At 39.7% G+C, this 18,867-nt stretch overlaps 1 protein-coding gene across 1 annotated transcript in view; it reads right to left on the reverse strand.

Annotated features, from left to right (window-relative positions):
- OXCT1 (3-oxoacid CoA-transferase 1) overlaps nt 1–18,867 on the reverse strand; it is an 86,681-nt gene that overhangs the window by 24,220 nt on the left and 43,594 nt on the right. The window contains exons 8-13 of the mRNA XM_080372194.1: nt 16,217–16,324; nt 13,451–13,562; nt 12,874–12,968; nt 12,148–12,196; nt 10,535–10,607; nt 9,688–9,763 (exon numbers count right to left, since the gene is read on the reverse strand). Coding sequence (XP_080228320.1) covers nt 9,688–9,763; nt 10,535–10,607; nt 12,148–12,196; nt 12,874–12,968; nt 13,451–13,562; nt 16,217–16,324 — 513 coding nt within the window. The remainder of the gene's footprint in view (nt 1–9,687; nt 9,764–10,534; nt 10,608–12,147; nt 12,197–12,873; nt 12,969–13,450; nt 13,563–16,216; nt 16,325–18,867) is intronic.

The following is an 18,867-nucleotide window of genomic DNA, read 5'->3' on the forward strand; positions in this document are numbered from 1 at the left end:
ATGCACTCAGTGCAACAGAAATATTAGAAGAAAGTTAGTAGACAATGTGTTTGGATTCAAAATGAAAATAAGCCTTGTGCAAAGACACTACTACTCAAGCAAAGTGGCAAATAGCCTGCAACAGGGCTCCTTGGAGAAGACCTACAGTGTTCTCAGGCATTCAGGGATATGTGTCCTTTCTCTCATCATTAAAAATGGTAACTTCAAGTCAGAAAAGCTCTTGCTGTGGAGCTCTCTGCTCTCAGGTTTAGCACTACAAACAGTAATTAAAAACAAGAACAAAAAACCCTCCCACAGTCACACACTCAGCTGGCCTCTGACAGTTTACTTTCATTTATATGTTTCTACCAACGGCCATGCAGTTCACCTCATAGTGAAAGTGTTAAAAACCATGCAAAAGATGTACGTTGAAGCTCGGCAGAGAAACCACCAGTAATGTATAAAATTATACTCCTAGTGCTTTAGGTTATACTGACCTCTACAGATCATAAATTAAAATATTATTTTAAAAATTTGCATTGGGTTTCCTCATGTCTTCAGGTAATGCTTTTTGATAAGGCTTAGAATTTTTGTATAATTTTCTTTCAATTTATTTAATTATTAACACTTAAATCCTTTAGCTCTGGCTACTCCAACTCAGAGCATTAAAAATTAAGGCTGCTGCTTCTAAAATTCAGTGATTATTTATTTACATTTTCCAAAAACAATCCAGATCTATCTACGCAAACTGCATTACCCTGGACAATTTACATCACCCTCGTTCCCAGTCCCTTAACTGCATTACCTTAGCTACCAAAACATGAATTTTATACTCCAGCAGAAGAATATACAAGCTAATATTCTTGCTCAAAATTGTATTTTTTATATTATTTGTAGGGAATAGAGATGTTAATAATATCAGTCCCGGTATCATCCCTGAGGCTGCTGCTTCTTAAAAGAACTGCTAAGCATGAGGCTCTGAGCCTGGTGGTTTAGGAAATTGCCAGTTTCCTTGGCACCTTTGCATATAACTTGTCTGCCCTCGTGGACTTACACGTGACCAATTTACCTACGAGTCCTCAGTTGCCTTCTACGATGGGCACTATCCACCATTCCTCAATTTCTATCACTAGCCATATACACTATGCCACTAAAGTCTAAGGCAAAGATGTTGAGTACCTCAGCAGAATCATAGATTCGTTTAGGTTGGGAAAGAACTTTAAGATCACCAAGTCCAACCATAAACCTAACATTGCCAAGTCCATGACTAAACTGTGTCCTTAAGTGCCACATCTACACATCTTTTTAACACCCTCAGGGATGGTGACTCAACCACTTCCTTGGGCAGCTTGCTCCAATGTTTGATAACCCCTTCCATGAAGAGATTTTTCCTAATGTCCAGTCTCAACCTCCCCTGGCACAGCTTGAGGACATTTCCTCTTGCCCTACTGCTTGCTGCTTGAGAGAAGAGACTGACACGCATGTTGCTACAACCTCCTTTCAGGTAGAGAGCAGTAAGATCCCCTTTAAGCCTCCTCCTCTCCAGGCTGACCCCCCCAGTTCCCCCAGCCGCTCCCCACCAGCCTTGTGCCCCAGCCCCGGCACCAGCCCCCTGCCCGTCTCTGGACACGCTGCAGCCCCTCTGCGTCCCCCTGGCAGTGAGGGGCCCAACCTGAACACAGGAGTCGAGGGGCGGCCTCGCCAGTGCCCAGTGCAGGGGGACAGCACTGCCCTGGCCCTGCTGGCCACGCTGTTCCCGGCACCAGCCAGGATGCTGCTGGCCTCCTTGGCCACCTGGGCACACGGGGGGCTCATGCCCAGCCGGCTGCCGACCAGCCCCCCCAGGTCCTTTCCCCCCAGGCAGTTCCCAGCCCCCTGCCCCCAGCCCGCAGCGCTGCGGGGGCTGGTGTGACCCACGGGCAGGACCCGGCACTGAGCCTGGTTGAACCTCACACAACTGGCCTGGGCCCATCGCTCCAGCCTGCCCAGACCCCCCTGCAGAGCCTCCTGCCCTCCCGCAGATCAACGCTCCCCCCAGCTGGGGGTCACCTGCAGACTCACTGAGGGGACACTCCATCCCCTCGTACAGGTTGTCGGTAAAGCTATTAAACAGAACCGGCCCCAGCACGGAGCCCCGTGGAACACCACTGGTGACCCCTCGCCAGCTGGGTGTAACTCCATCCCCCACCACGCTCTGGGCTCGGCCAGCCAGCCAGCTTTATACCCGGCGCAGAGGGCACCTGGCCAGGCCACGAGCAGCCAGTGTCTCCAGGAGAATGCTGTGGGAGATGGCGTCAGGGGCTCTGCTAAGGCCCAGGCAGGCAACATCCACAGCCTTTCCCTCATCCACTAGGCGGGTCATCTTCTTGTAGGAGATCAGGTTTGTCCAGCAGGACCTGCCTTTCACAAACCCATGCTGGCTGGGCCTGATCCCCTGGCTGTCCTGCACATGCTGTGTGATGGCACTGAGGATGATCTGCTCCATGACCTTCCCCAGCACCGAGGTCAGGCTGGCAGGCCTGTAGTTCCCTGCAGTCTCCTTCCTGCCCTTCTTGTAGATGGGCATTACACTGGCTGACCTCCCGTCTTCTGGGACCTCCCCAGTTTGTCAGGAGTGCTGAGATATGATGGAGAGCGGCGTGGTGATCTCTTCTGTCAGATCTCTCAGTACCCTTAGGTGGATCCCATCCTGCCCCATAGACTGGTGCAGGTGTAAGCAGGGTAGAGATCAATAACTGTTCCCTCTTGGACTGTGGAGACGCCATTCTGCTCTTCCTCACCCCTGTCTTCCAGCTCCGGGGGCTGGTCTTACTGTTAAAGACTGAGGCAAAGGAGGCACTCAGTACCTCAACCTTTTCCTCTCCTTTGTCACCATGTTTCCCCCAACATCCAACAAAGGATGGTAGATTCTCCTTAGGCCTCCTCTTGTTGTTAATGGATTTATAGAAACATTTTTTATCACCTTTTACAGCAGTAGCCAGACTAAATTCTAGCTGGGCTTTGGCCCATCTAATTTGCTCCCTGCATAACATCGTGACATCCCTGTAGTCCTCCTGAGTATGTTACCCTCTCATTAATGATATGCTTCATAGTTATACTATTCACCTTTAGGAAGTTTCCACCTACTGAAAAGTGATATCACAGACATTTCATCCATTTTGCTCTTTCAGATTTACCAACTGCCAGCTGTAGGGCTCCTCCATTACTGGTCCAATGGTTCTTCAGCCATATCAGTTGTCACATTATTGGCTAGGGAATGTACAGAAATGCACGGTTAAAAGCCAGAGTTCCTGGTGTCACCAGGAGACATTTCAGAAGTTCTGGTGTTTTGTTTTGACCTATGTCCAGCCTCTGATCCATGTCACAATGGCAACAAGAGTCATGTAGCTTCTATTAGGAAGGCTGTAGAAAATAAACCAGTACTTCATAGTAAGATGTAGCCACCAGAAGAGCAGCAGAAACTGTTCCATGAAGTGCTTCTATTCTGAGGGTCTCAAAAAGTCACTGGTAGAAGAACTACAAACAAATCACATACAGGCAGGGAGATGCGCAGTCAATCCCACAACCTCTAAAATCCCAAGTGAGACAATCTAAACTGCCACTGCAACCAGGACTGCTACGACAGTGCATGCTCATGCTGCTGCTCTGTAGATGCAGTGAAGCTGCTGGCTGGCAGAAATTTCTGACAGTAACTTGCGAAACACAGACAGGTCAGCTACTGTGTCCCTCGCTCATGAAGCAAAATGCGGCTCCATCCAGTAGCTCCCAGCTGCCGTGGGCTCCCATCTGCTCTGGCCTCTCTGCCCTACTGCATGGCTGTCTCCTCAGCGTTTCCATCTCTCTTAGCTACCTTAGCTCTCTGTTCCCAGGGGTTACTCAGAAGTTTCCCACCTCCTCCTCCTCTCCCTTCACAGAAACCCTTTTGTTAGTTAGAGAAATACCAAAGGAAGGAAGACAAAAAGCCATTAAGTATTAGTGCTTAATGGAATAAAATTACCAGTAAACACCAGTGTTGAGGAAATAACTTCTGCCTAAATGAACAGCACCGTTTATTGCATGTGCTTAAAATAGTCTTATCCTCTTCTTACTTTACCCACAGGATTTTCCTCTCCATTAGAAAATAGCAGATAAGAGCAAAGGGCTGTAACTATTGCAATGAGCCTTCCTTAGCTCAGTTCCTAACAAGTGCACGTAAATACACATATGCATGACCTAGACCTCAAGTGTTATCGAGCTCTCATGGAACAGAACGGACAGCTTCAAAATGGTGCTTAGCCAAAACACAAAACTTAAGAGTTATTACTTGCCTCTGAAATAATGGTGAATACCATAATTCCAAGAACCCAAAAGCTACAGTGTATAAGAAATACTTAAATCAATCCCAAACACACAGCTACATTAAAAACATTACAATGAAATACAGCTTAAAGTTTCCCTACACTAGTTTTCAGCAAAGTCAATCTTTGTATCACCCTACACAAATCCTGTAACTAAAAAAATGTATCTTGCTCATAATTCAACTTAACTGACAATAACATATCATCTTACAACAAATCAACTGCAACAAATAAGATATTTGACAACAAATATCTTAAGGGTGGGTGTCAAGAGAACAGGGCCAGGCTCTTTTCAGTGGTGCCCAGTGACAGGACAAGGGCAACGGGCACAAACTGAGAACCAGGAAGTTCCACCTGAATATGAGGAGGAACTTCTCTACCTTGAGGATGACAGCACTGGACCAGGAGGTTGTGGAGTCTCTTTCTCTGGAGACATTCAAAACCCACCTGTATGTGATTCTGTGCAACCTACTGTAGGTGAACCTGCTTTAGCAGGTGATTGGACTAGATGATCTCCAGAGGTCCCTTCCAACCCCAACCATTCTGTGAGTCTGTGATCTTATTTACAAGAAAAATAGGAATTATACAGGAATTATTTACTACTTAAAAAAAGAAAAAGCAAACAAAAATTACATATCTATAGCCAAAACCAAGAAATAATTCGAAAAACAGAGGATGGTAGTTAATCCTTACAAAAAGTTCACAAAACATGGCCTTGGAGAAGGAGCAGACACCATAAATACTTCAAGCTAAGAAGTAACAACTTAAGCTCAAGAAGAACCAAATAGTTAATGACAGCAAACAGAAAATTATTTGAACTATGTGTGAACTATCCTAATTAGCATACTAAAAGATCCACCCTTGAGCCAAGAAAGCCCCCTACTAACAAAGTCCCCGCCTCCGCAGAACAGTGCTGTGAGAAAAAAAATAATGCTGTACTTTTAAAAGGAGATGAGGCCTGTAAGAACCAATCAAAATTGTTTACAATTAGTCATATTTCATTGTTCGAAGTCTATGTATACAATGTTTTGCTATGTGATGATAGGTGGGCTAGCTTCATGGGTTTACTGCCTAGCACCCATCTCTGAGCAGACATGCAATAAACCGTTCTGTGAGTGGATAGGCTCTTGCACACTGGGTGAAGAACCCAGATTTGGGGTAACAGGAAAATCTGAATGCCACATGCTGGTTAATCCTATTTTAAAAGTCTGTACTATAGAATAAAATAACACATCAATAAAGCAGATTAAGAATCACCTGACAAACATCTCAAAACAAAGTAACCAAAGGGAAATGACTGCTGAAATCAAGTATATTTACTCAGAAATACAAACTCACTGTAAAAGAAGTTTGCAGACAGCCAAAGGTTAATAAGCGTGGCAAATGACGATAGCAAAAAGACCCCTCATAGTGTAAGCTAGTAAAAAGGTACACCTCAAAGGTAACAAGACAAATAAAAGCTACCCAAAGTTGTATTTTGCACTTTCCTGTTTTGAAAACATACTTGTTACTCATGAATTTGGGGCAGAACAGAATGGAGAGACATCTTCATAAGCAAAATAAGCAATTTCAGATATGGAAAATAATGCCCTCGATTCGGATACAAAACTAACATCATCATCTTTTGAAGAAGATGAAGCACTGAAGGAAGGAATAAAAAAGTCTGCAGTTTTGAGAAAAACTTAGAATACAAGCTAAAGTTCAATGTTTCAAGAAATACATTTGTAAATGAATCTGTCTTATTAATGCAAAATACTGACTTTGTGTTTTGATAGTTCAGATCTTGAAAGACAAGCCACAAAAACCATCAGTAAATGAATTTCAACATCGTGATTGGAAAAATGAGTTTAAATTCTATATGGTAAATAGTATGATGAAAGAAAGTAAAAAGTGCACAAAGCTACTGGAAAGCAACTATTACTTAGTTTACCCTGAAAGCACTGTGAATGCTGTACTTTTTGATCAGTCTAAATCTAGGACAAAAGCTAAAGTGGAGTTTTCAGAAGAAGTTTAGACTGCTAAATGTTTTGCTTCAACACAGGTGTTACTAGCAAAAGTAATACTGATAGTCTCCACTTGTGACATACCTTTGGAAACTGGTGCTAACAGGAATCAAACAAGCTCTGGATAGTCAACTAAATATATTGGGAAAATATCTGTGGAAAATACCCTGATTTTGAAGTTTACCTGAATACAGCAAAAGTTGCATATTCACCGTTTTCTCTAAAGATAACAGTGCGTGTACTCTGAACACATACTTAATTTCTGATTTAATACTTGAACATCAAAACATACTTTGTTGTATGAAATATAAATACATGTAGTTTATAAGTTCAGAAAATGCTTGTTAAGCATGACCAAGTTTGTTAAACAGAAAAGACAAGCTATGAAAACCAACAAAAGTTGGCAGGAGAAAATGGCAATACATGTTGATTTTAGAAAATGGCAATACATGTTGATTTTAACTGCAAGATTGAATTTAAAATGTCCTGCAACTCTATTTACAAATATTAGAATGAATAAACCCCCAAATACTGCTTGCTAAAAAGCTTTGGAACATAGCAGGCAAGTCTTAGGAAAAGCCAAAGGGAACCGAGCTCAAAACAAAAACAGAACTGGAAATACAGCATAATGGGCTTTTTTTTTAAAAAAGCAAACAAAAAAAGTCACCCCATGTAAAATAAAACCAAGCAAGAAAAGAAGTGGCACATTGTTCCAGCTCATGATACTGCTTTTCAAGAATGAACGAACTCTCTAGTGAACAAATTTTAGATTCAGCACAGATGGAACTGCATGAAATTTTATATGCTGCATTACCAATATGGTCAGTTGAAATTACTGGGATTTTTTTGGCATTAAAATCTACCCACTGATGATTCAGCAGTGCCTTTTTTCAAACATTTCAGCTTAATAAGCTATCACTAGACCTGCTTTTTTGCTGGTTTACCAGGAATACTTTAGAGCAGGAGTCTTTATCTATTATTTGTTTGCTTAGGTATTTTGAAGTATACATCTCTTACCACTTCAATTTACAAAAGCAATGAAAAAGCAAACAAAGCAATTATTCCTACCTAAAATTCAGGCCACAGCCTTATATAGTGGCCACTTATATAAGCCACACTTACATAGTGACTTTCATTTTGCAAAAGTATAAAGAAAATGCCAGTCTAAGACAACCCAGATAAACAAAACCAGGATTTATCTGACAATCAAAATACATATGTATAGATTAAAATAATCTTGCACTGAGCCTATAAGAAAATTTCTAAATACTATTTACAAAAAAAATATTTGAGCTTATACTAACAATTTAATTTAAATATTTTTCTAATCTATCTTCAAAATTCTTACAGAAAATGTAATAATTCAGAATAATTTTTAAAAACCACTATGTAAGCAAGTAATTTCTACTTATATAAGACAACACAGCCACCACAAGTTAATGTGAAGAAAGTGCTTTCACAAAGCCAGAGCTACTTCATCCAGTAAAAGAGTAGTTCTTAGACAGATATGAAGGAAAAAATACCCCACTCAGCTTCTCAGTGTCATATATCTGCAGTACTGGACTGAAAATGTAGACTACCCACCATTTATTTACATGAAACATGTGGCAAAAATAGTTTACTAAAAAGTTCGAATTAGCTATTTAAAATACGTAATTTGAGTGACTTATCATACCTTTGACATACAGAGCAACAGATAAATCAGTGAACATCCATTTCAGTTACCCAAGGTTGTATCTCCTTGAAAATTTACACTATCATATTATTGCCTGGGCTCAAAGAGCAAACCTAGGGTTAAAAATGTAATTTGAATTATTCCTTGTATTTCAAAGTGTGTGTGGGTTCCTCTGCGGAGGCTGGTTTAATTATTTTGTGTTCTAGCGACACGTTCTTTTAACTCAAGACAAAAAAAAGAAATTGGAATCGGACAATGCAAAGCTAACCAGTATCACCTAATGTACATCATATTGGACTCCTATGGTATGTCTGACCATCGGATCACGTTTAAAACACAGAGTTCCAACAAAAGAAAAAACAGCAATAGGAAAGCACACATAGAATCCTAGAGAGATGTACTAACATCAGCCATTAATCTTCAGACTGTATTTTTCAGGATATTAATTGGATGACACTGCAAGCAGGAAAGAGTCTTGAAAAAGCTAGTACTTTTATCAGTGGAGTCTGAAAAGATCTAGCCAGCAGTAGCCTGTCCCAGTTCTGTGATGGTAAAACTGGGTTGTGCTGTGAGAACACCTAAGGAAGACTCTTCTTACGGATTTATCTCCTATGTGCCATACTCCAACCTAGCCATAACTCCTTCACATCCACCACAATCACACAGACACCTGGATTAGCCCTTGAGATAAATCCTTTCTCCCACATCTGCCTGTACAGACCCCCTGTCTTCATCCCCTCTCACTGAAAGCAGCTTGTGCTCCAGCCACTGCTCCACGACTTGAGCACTCACAGGCCTGCTGGAGAAGTCACACACACTTCTGGGCTCAACTAACACTTCTCCAAGATACAGGACATTCATTTTGGTTTCTTTCCTCCTCCACTCAGCTTTCAGTTTTCAAAGATTCTCCTGAGACCTTTAGCACTGCTCAGACAGAAATACGCCTCAATACCTTAAACGAGGATAAAAATAATTTCTAGAAATCTCTTATACAAACTGTATCAGAAAGTACCATATTGAAAGCTGTTGAAAATATCAACCTTGTAAACCATGTGAAAGATATGTACATTGTTCAATGTTAAAACATAAACTGTGTTCACAGAATGGCTTAATGTCATCAGCTGCTTAAATTACTTATATTTAAATTAATTTAAATTACTTATATTTAGCTTATTTTTCTACTTTTGAAACCTGTAGGACTATTCAAGTAAAGACAACAGTATGCTGCCTCCTAGATGTATGCAAAATGGCAATGCTGTGATTCTTTCACAGGACCACTGAGAAAAACAATACAGACTGTTTTTTAAGGTTTTATGATGAGCTACATGCTATTTTGAAGCTTTCTTCAAGTTCTTGCTCTAGGTACAACTACACAAGACTTGTCATCCTCAAGAAAAAGCATCAGCCCTCAGCAAAAAACCTGTGACATTTCCTTCCAAGAGGAAGGAAAAAGGCTTACATAAATCATGTTTAGCTTTTCACAGTGTTTAGCACAAGCATAATTTTAAGGGGTGACTCCTGATTGCTTGGTGCAAGTGGTACGCAAGGAAGCCTGTTAACCTTAAATACTCTATTTAATGTTTTAAGCTTCACAATCCCTCTGCTTCATCCAATTTCTCCTTTGCCTGACCCTCAGCTACATTTACATTATGCTAAATATAGTGTACTGACAGTAGCACAAATGCCTACTTACGGGAATCATCCAGTTGGCCAGGTCACCGTACTTGGACACCTGCATAGCTCCAAGCATTGTCAAATCAACATGACCTCTGGCAACAGAAAGTGTGTAATTAGTATATCATGTTCAAGTAACAGCCCACAAATCTTAACAAGCTTTTTTTCACATTCTTATTTCATCAATATAAAAACCGTGGCATAACACAGAGGTAGCAATCATTTTGTCACACATTTAGTTGGTTTTTTTCCCCCTCTAGATGTAGTACTGATGCAAATTTTTCTGCCTGACCACCAAGCCTCTAAAAATATTATTACTTTTGTCTGGTTTTGGTTAATTGCATGCACAGTCAATCAGCTCTGAACTCATACTTTTAAGTGCACTCTTTCACATATTTACATGCACTCATCATCTTTTCAGAGCCATTAGGATTTAGTGTTTGTTTGCATCCAACCTCCTTCCCGAAAAAACAAACAAGAAACAGGTGCAGACAGTGAATTTCCATTAGGGAGGTGGAATGAGGATCACAGTTGCAAGCTGAGCAAAAAGAATATACAGAGTGCAAGTACAGATTAGATACTTGGAAATGACCAAAAAGTAGTTGTTAAAATATAGTTGTAAATGTGTTTATATATGGCCAGGTGATGGTTGGCAGGAACATAACTACAGTATCTATTAGTTACACTGTTTTTCTATTTCCAATAGCTAGACCTAATCCTCTCTAAACCACCATCGATTAAATCCATGATCATTTTGCAGGTAGTTAAACGCTAACCACATTTCAAATAATTACTGATGACTTCAGTCACTGACTCAGTTTATTCTTTTCATGTTTCAAAAGATCACGGTTTGTGTTGTTACGTACCCTCTTATCATTGCAAATGATTCATCACTAGAGAAATAGGAAGAACCTGGAAGAACAGTGACTGTCTCCTTACCTGGAAAAAAGAAATAAGCTATAGTATGTATGTACTTTGTCTCTTTGACAAATGAAGTCACAGCTACTAACCAAGAAGTAATTTCTTTTTTATAAAATTCCTCTGGATTATGTAGAACTATGGATCTGATTACACTTAGTATGTCACATGTAAACCTAATCAATCATAATGAATTGTGAAGCACATCAGTACAGTTTTTAATAAGAGGATTGCCCACTCTTTGACCACCAGACAAGACATCAGTGACACTAAAGATGAAGAAATCTCTGTGGACTTCAGCTCTCTATTCACAGAGAAAGTGAGAGATAATTCTCTTTTGAAACAAAGAAAGACCATCTTCAGGAGACAGGGAGGTTGCAAACAAGAGCAAGCAGACCAGACTGAATGGTCTAAAGTGATAGCCATGTAGAATACAGAAAAATAAATGACAGATCTAATTTACTTCTGTTTTGTTGGAGTGCAGAAGAAAATGTACTTCTGTGTGTTGTACTGTTCTCTGCACAGTGGAATGCACAGGGAAGTGTCTTATTTTGATTCTGTCCAGAGTCCTCTCCTTTCCTTTCCTTTCCTGCCAGCACTTTGAATCAGTCTAAGCAGCAACCTTGTGTACAGAGAGACTCTGGAAAGGTTTTTATTATAAGAAATAAGTCAAAGGTGAAATTCTAAACCAAGCATGGGAAACTTGAGAGGAAAAAAACCCCAAAGACTTTAGCACCAGGATTGTGAAGAAAAAGTGTAACAACAAAGGGGAAGAAGAATGAGACAACATTATACAGATTCTAGAAAACAAGGAAAAAGACAATGAGATGAACTACAAGGGTGGGAAAAGGGAAGGAAACACTAGAAAAGTTAAAATAGAGACCCAAGTTACCTGCTTTAATTTACTGAGTTCACTTGGTGTCTATTATATGCCAAGACACTGTATGGAAATTAAATTTTGACACACAAAATAGTACAGGATTAAGGTCATACAAACGGTCTTGCAGTCAGATAACAAGAATTTACCATGCTAACATCCAGACTGGCTGAAACTACCTGAATTGTCTTACCCTATCAGGCACCCACCCAAGGCAGTGGGAGAGAGAACACAGCCTGCAAGCAGCAACAAGGAGCAAGAGCCCTTGGATAAAGTGAAAGCTAAGTAGAAAGATGCAGGCTGAGGACCACAAACCTAAATTGTCAAACACCATTTTCTAGAAGACACAAGGTGAAAAGTAGCAGGAAAACAAATTCATGTTTGCATATAGGCTTCACAAAACAACCTCATTTCTGAAAAGGAAGATTTGACTCTTTATTGCCTGACCTGCAAGAGAGTTTCCTTCAGTAGCTACTAAAATGCATCAAAGCATAAGCTCTCAAACCAGAATTCTAAACATCTCCATTGGTCAAAAACAACCTTCACTTAAAAGAAGACAAACACATTAATATTTGTAAGTAAATGAAACAAAAGTCTGGGACCAAATACTGAATCGAAAGAAAATTTTTAAATTAACAATGAATAATCATTTTCAGTAAGTTAAATTTATTTAAAAGATTTTACCTGCATTAATCAGGTCTGGATCTACTTCATTTTCAAGTGGATAAGGACCCTGACAACAACATAGACATATGTCAGTTTTATATTAAAATATCTTTTGAGATAAAATTAGTAACTGCTGTATTATTTCTAACGCTTTTTAGTGAAAACTGATCATCACAGACATGCATTTTTTTATCTGTAGCAGAACAACATCCCTGATGATACAAGCCACAATCTAAATCAACTAACATCAGGACAGATGAGCATACTCTTAGAGATTGTTAGAATTACTAAGCAATTACGAAGGGGGGGTTAGTCTGGTTTGGGGGTTGGGTTGGGTTTGGGTTTTCATTTTTTTGTTTTTAACCAAAGTGAAAAGACATTTTTCAGAAAAAAGTATGTTGGTGCAACTTCATAAAGCCATACAACAATGAAAATACTATTCACTTTAAGATGTATTTAAAATTGTGTTTGTGAAGATTTAGAAGGTTTGGTCTTGCGAACTACTGAAGTTTCTGACTCCTTCCAGCAAAACATGTACTTAAGAACACACTTGAGAAAGTAGCTCTGTATTTCTGAAACAAGCATTTCCTTAAAAACTTCCTTGTGCTACAAGGGGAATTTTATGATCATGCAATACGGCATACATTTCAATATGATTATAACCAAACTGGGGGTGGGAAGGGAGTAAAACCCAGTCACTGCAAGGTAAGTACACTTCAATAAGTGACCACAATACATTCTTACCAAACCCAGGACTCCATTTTCACTCTGTAAGTGAACAGTTATGTCTGGACTGATGAAGTTACTGGCCAGCAGTGGAATTCCAATACCCAGATTAGCTGAAAAGAACCAATTAAGGCACAAACCAGTACATAGCTACTGCAAATTAGTAAATTTAAAAAAGTTATCAATGTACTATGGTTAGAACTGTTCTCTTCACAAACACTTTCATCTTTAGTTAGATGGCTCATATTTGTGATGACTTATTTTGCCATTTGGACTGTCTAATTGCATTCTGTCTAATGCCTTACATGATAAAAAATCCACAGTGTAAGCAGGTTTCATTTCCAGCCTACGTAACTTTTTCAAGAAATTCTTCCAAAACATTCAACAGCTAACAAACTCTCCAGATATGTCTAAATAAAAATTCCAGGTACCCTATGTCCTAATATCCCATCTATATCAATAGTGTGTTAATAAAATGAGAGAACCCCAGGCTCCAGGAAAGACAATGAGTAATTGGTAATTGTCTTAAACAAACCAGCTGTGGTTGTTATTCTAGTAAGTCATCACTTTAATCTACAGCACAGCTGAAGGATACCATACATGCCATCCTCAAACTCTAAAGCAGCCCGTCTGATGATCCTCTCCCTCACATTGTCTCCTTGTTTTTGTTTGGCTTTTGAGTCTTCAGGCTTTCTAATTGATAAGCGCTGCAAAAGAAGAAGTAATCTTAAGTAAAGATTAGAATCCAGATTCTTGCTTCTCAAGACGCAAGAGCCTGATTTATGATTGCACTGATGTACTTGGTCTAAGAGTAACATTATCTACCCATCTTCTACAAAAAAGACATGACCTTTTATTGTATCAGTTCAAGCTTATCTGAGCCAATGGAGTCATCAAATAACTCCAATACTAGCCATAGAGCACGATGTTATTTCTTCGTATTACTAAGGCTGAGAGAGAGCACACAATACGTAGACAACTGGTTAAGAAGGCATCAAGCATTACTGAGATTCATTACCCCAGAGATACCTAAGATTTGTAAAATGTCAGCCTAAAATACAAATACTGCTCTCTTTCTGCATTCACTTAATTCAGCTGTGCTGTTCTAGATGTACATGCATGAGACAGACAAATGCCAGTCATCTAAAGACATTGGGAGTTAAGCAATTAAGTTTTCAAATATAAATCTGTATATACTTGCACAAATCTGCCTGGAATTGTTTCCTGATATTCCTGGCTTTACATTGATGCTTTCTAAATCACATCTAGGTGAAAATGGTATGACACTCAAGAAGTTTGTAAGACTTTTTCTGTAAATTACTGTTTACATTGATTATGCCCTTTGCACATCTCTCCCAAGTGTGTAAGACTGCTCTGGGCAACACCATGTCCTGCACCACTACACATCTTCACATCCTCTCCTACTTCAGGCCATAATGGACGCATCAGGCAAAACTACCCTCTGTTCCTCTTCATCACCACAGAAGAATTTTTGCAGTGTCTTTTTTCCCCCATGTTGGGAGTCACTATCCTTTTAGGCAGTCAGAAAGTCAGTAACAATCCTCTTGAGTTTTCCAGCAACAATCTTTTTATACCTTGGCTATTTTCCTTAGAATTGTTTCACTTGCTAGTTATGGAAAAGTAAGAACAATCACAGACAGTTTCTCTGCAGCGAAGAGAAGGCTGGATAGAAAATAGGGCTTGCACTAGAGGGACCACATTTGAGCCAAATTAGGCAGGAACTGCCATTTAGGGCCAGTAAGAATTATGACAGGCTACCTTCTCTTTATTCCTCATCTCTCCTCTTGCCACTTATCATACTCGAGGCTTTCATACGTATAGCCACTTTTCATATATAATCTTTTTACGGAAGAGTAAATAAATCTGCCATTTCCTTCCTATACCTCCATTTCCTTCCTATACCTCTATTAATGAGAGGCGTCACAGAGAATTACAAAATTACACAAACAAAACCAATCTGTTACAACTTTTCTGTGCAGTTTATACTATCTTTCCTTACCACCCCACCCCTCACCCCCTGCTTCTCACTTCCTTTTTTTCTTAAGCATATAAGGGGACAGTTGACTAGGTAGGTGTATTCACTTATGCAGTCAAGACAATCAGGTTGACAGTCATCTCTTCATCCACTGACAAACTGCAATAAGAACAGTAGTTTAATAAATGCAAACCAGATTTCTCTCAGGCAAGGTAATAAGCCTTTCTGTGAGATACTGCATCCATTCAGAAGAAGGAAACAGGCCATTAACTGCAGTCTAACACAACATGCCCAGAGAAAAGAAAAAAATAAAAAAGTCTGACACATCTGTTTCCAGTCAAATACTCAACAACATGCAATATGCTTTTGCAGAATGAACAGATGGAGGGGCGAGAAAAAAAAGCTTTTTAATGTTAACATTCATGAAAGAGTTTATGTAGAGAAAAGGCCTTGTATGACTTCCTAGGACTTTCTGACTTGATTTTAGTACTAAAAGTTTAATTATTACAATTTCTTTCTGCACTTCTTTTTTTCAAGACTCTTTTTTCCCTGTGCAATGTATCTCCCCCTTCACCAGCTCTTCTGATGACATTTCGAATAATTCCCACCTCCAGAGTATGGAGACACAGAATAAATACAGAATTTTCAATTGCACTTTAAGAACATTGTCATATCACCAAAATGAATACAAGGACATAGCTTGAGTGAGGCAAAGCCACAGAAGCAAAGAAGAGCAATTACATACTCACAATTTTCTTGAATGTTTTCAGTGATGGAGTATTATTGCTGCAATTTTTAATAGCTATTGCCATTTTTTATTCAGACCAGAAATACCACTGGGTAAAAACATTCCAGATTAAAGAAAAGGAAAGAAAGGTTCCAGGACCTTTGCAGTGTAATGTAATTCAATACATGACAGAAAAGGGGCTGAGATTGGCCCTATGTGCCCGTGTCAAAAGCTTTCCAGTAGAAAAGAAAGTATCTATTTGTCAAAGTCAGCTCTTAGTCTGACTGTTCCCCTTATTGTGTCTACAGAAGGTGAACTGAGAAGGAAAGAGAATGAAATAACATTTTCCATCAAATTTTCAACTGTGTTAAAACCATCCAGGACTTCAGGAAGTTGCTCTAAATCGTTCAAGGACCTATACCAGAAAGGCTGAGCTATAACAATGCCCAATCCGCAGGCCTCATCCTAACTACTATCTACCTAAGCTGGTCTAAGCTCCAGCATTTAGCAAAACGCTGACAGGTCTTTCTCACACTATTTTCTCAGTGCTAAGACTTGGTGGCTAGAACAAAAAATCCTGTAAATTCTAAAATACACCCCAAGCTGAAATACTTGTGACCAAGAGCTCAGCTACTTACTTCAATTCTCTTCTCAAACTTCTCTCCTTGTATCAGACGATCAACATAGATTTTGGGAACATGAATGTCTTCTGGGGCAAATGCTCCTATATCAACAATTTCTTCTACCTACAGAGAGAAAAGGGAAAGTGAAAATATTTAGAAAGAAATATTCAGTGAGATATTTTATTAACAACAAAGTCTCAAATATTAAATACACAATGGATCAAGTCCAGAAAACTAAGGAATGGAACAAAACAGACACACTCTTTACACCAGGCTATTTTAGATGCTTCCTCTTCTTCCATACATACATACAAGTTGGAAGTAGTTAACATTTTAAGAGTCCGATTTGTACAACTACCTTGAAGAAATCTATCACGTACAGTTACATCAGAGTTGTTTGTACCTATAAATAATTGCCATCCAAACAGAAGGAAACAATGTGCTGGTAATGAAATGTCAGAGTACAAAGCATAAGCGTGAATTTTAAGGAAACTAACCCAGAAGCTGGCTTGAATTTTCTCTATAGTGTGCTCAAAAATAAATCAAAACATTTGAACCATGATAATTGACTGCAAGAAAGATGTGAAGATCTAGAATTCTCTACAGCTCGTGAAACAGATTCAGCACAAAATGGCACTGATCCACACACAGAACATTTGAAACATCACCTATTTGGAGCACCACAGACAACAGGGTTTTCCTTCCTTTTATGTCTGAGTTCAGGGTGGTCTAGCTGAAGACCCTGCTGTGGCCAGATGCCTGCAGCACAGACCCTCAGACATGTCCAGTGACTTCCCTGACAAGTCTCTAGTGCAGAGAGCACATCTTACTCTGCCACAAAACAGACACTACTGTTAGGGCTGTACTTGCATCTGACCACAGAGAAAATGTATAATGTTAAAGCAACAGGTCAAAGAGAACATCTGAAACAACCTACTCAAAAAGAAATTAAGTAAATTTCCAAACTGCTTTATCACCAGAAACTAGTTAAACTTTCAGGGATGTCCAAAGTCTAAGAACCCCAAAAGAAGACCCAAGGTATGACATATCAGTAGGGGCACAGCATGTAGCAGCCACCACCAATGAAGCAAGATTAAAGAGATTAAAATTCAATTTGACATCCTACTGTTACTGCACAATGTGATCAATAATAAAGTCTAGAGTACATCCGCTAGACAATTACCTTCCTACTGTGTCTTGCAGTGTGACAATAAACAAACAAACAAATCCACCCTAAAAGCAGCAAAGAGAAAGGAAAGATTAACAAACCAAAGACCACGGGATCAGGTTCAGATAATCCCTAAAAAAAGCCCTGGGGTAAACAGACAGGAAGAGACAAGTTGTGAAATATATAAGTCCAAGGTGGTAAGGAAGAGGCAGTAACAGCCACAGTGAAACCAGCCTCAGTGTTCACGGACAGCAGAATCACACATCCAGAAAATCCTTATCCACAAGATAAGGAGAGACAGTCAAATCAGTATTTTAAAAGTTCAGACTACTGTATTCATGAAACAAGTGGTGCAATCACATCCATGCCCTGTCTCGCTTAAGTTTATTATTTAATACATCCATTTTAGAATACATAAAGAGACCACAGTCAAACACGGGGCAAAATGAAAAAAATCCTGAAGCACACAGACGAATCACACTGCACTCAATGCTGTAACTACTATCACAACATACTCAAAAGGGAAGAGGACGAGACAAAACTTTTCAATGAAGCCCAAGCAGAAATGATCGGCTACCAGCACAATTCCCAAATTCACCTTTTCTAATTAAATTAGTCTTCACTTTATGGGGTGGAAAATTAGGCCTAGGGAATACTAATTGCTACCGATTTGAACTTTCTCATTAAAGAACTACATTTACTTGCTGCAGGTATTATAGAATAAAAATCTTTGCTGGCACAATTCAACCAACTTCAACAGAATTATGCTGTCAGAAAACCCGACACACTATGTCTCCACACATAGAATACACAGAATAAATAATTTAACCAACAATAAACTGTTGGGGTTTGTTATTAGTCACCCCATTCCCTTAATTGGTTAGTATTTTGTGTCTTTGTAAACAGCAGTCAGCATGATTGCTTTTTTCTACAAGAACCACCAAAATAATTATTTATTATTTCAATGTATTATCCTCAATTAACATAACACAGATAAATTGTATTTTGTCCTACAGATTTCAAATGAGCCTAAGGGTCCCTGCAGACTGGAACTGTGGGTAGTCTGATGCTGGCTGAACACCAGGTGCCCACCAAAGCTGCTTTATCACTCCCCCTTCCTCAGCAGGGCAGGGGAGAGAAAACATAACAAAAAGCTTATGGGTCGAGAATAGGACTGGGAGAGATCACTCATCAACTACTGTCACGGACTCGATGTGGGGAAATTAGTTTCATTTATTACCATTCAAATTAGAGTAGGATAATGAGAACAAAAACCAAAACTTAAAAAAATGCCTTCCCCCCCACGGATCCCTTCTTCCCGGGCTCAACTTCACACCACATTTCTCTACCTCCTCCCCCCGAGAAGCACAGGAGGATGGGGAACAGGGGTTGCGGTCAGTTCATCACATGTTGTCTCTGCTGCGCCTTCCTCCTCACACTCTGCCCCTGCTCCAGCCTGGGGTCCCTCCCATGGGAGACAGATCTCCATGAGCTTCTC

This window comes from Falco punctatus (genome assembly GCF_963210335.1).
Source record: "Falco punctatus genome assembly, chromosome: Z".
Lineage (NCBI taxonomy): Eukaryota > Metazoa > Chordata > Aves > Falconiformes > Falconidae > Falco > Falco punctatus.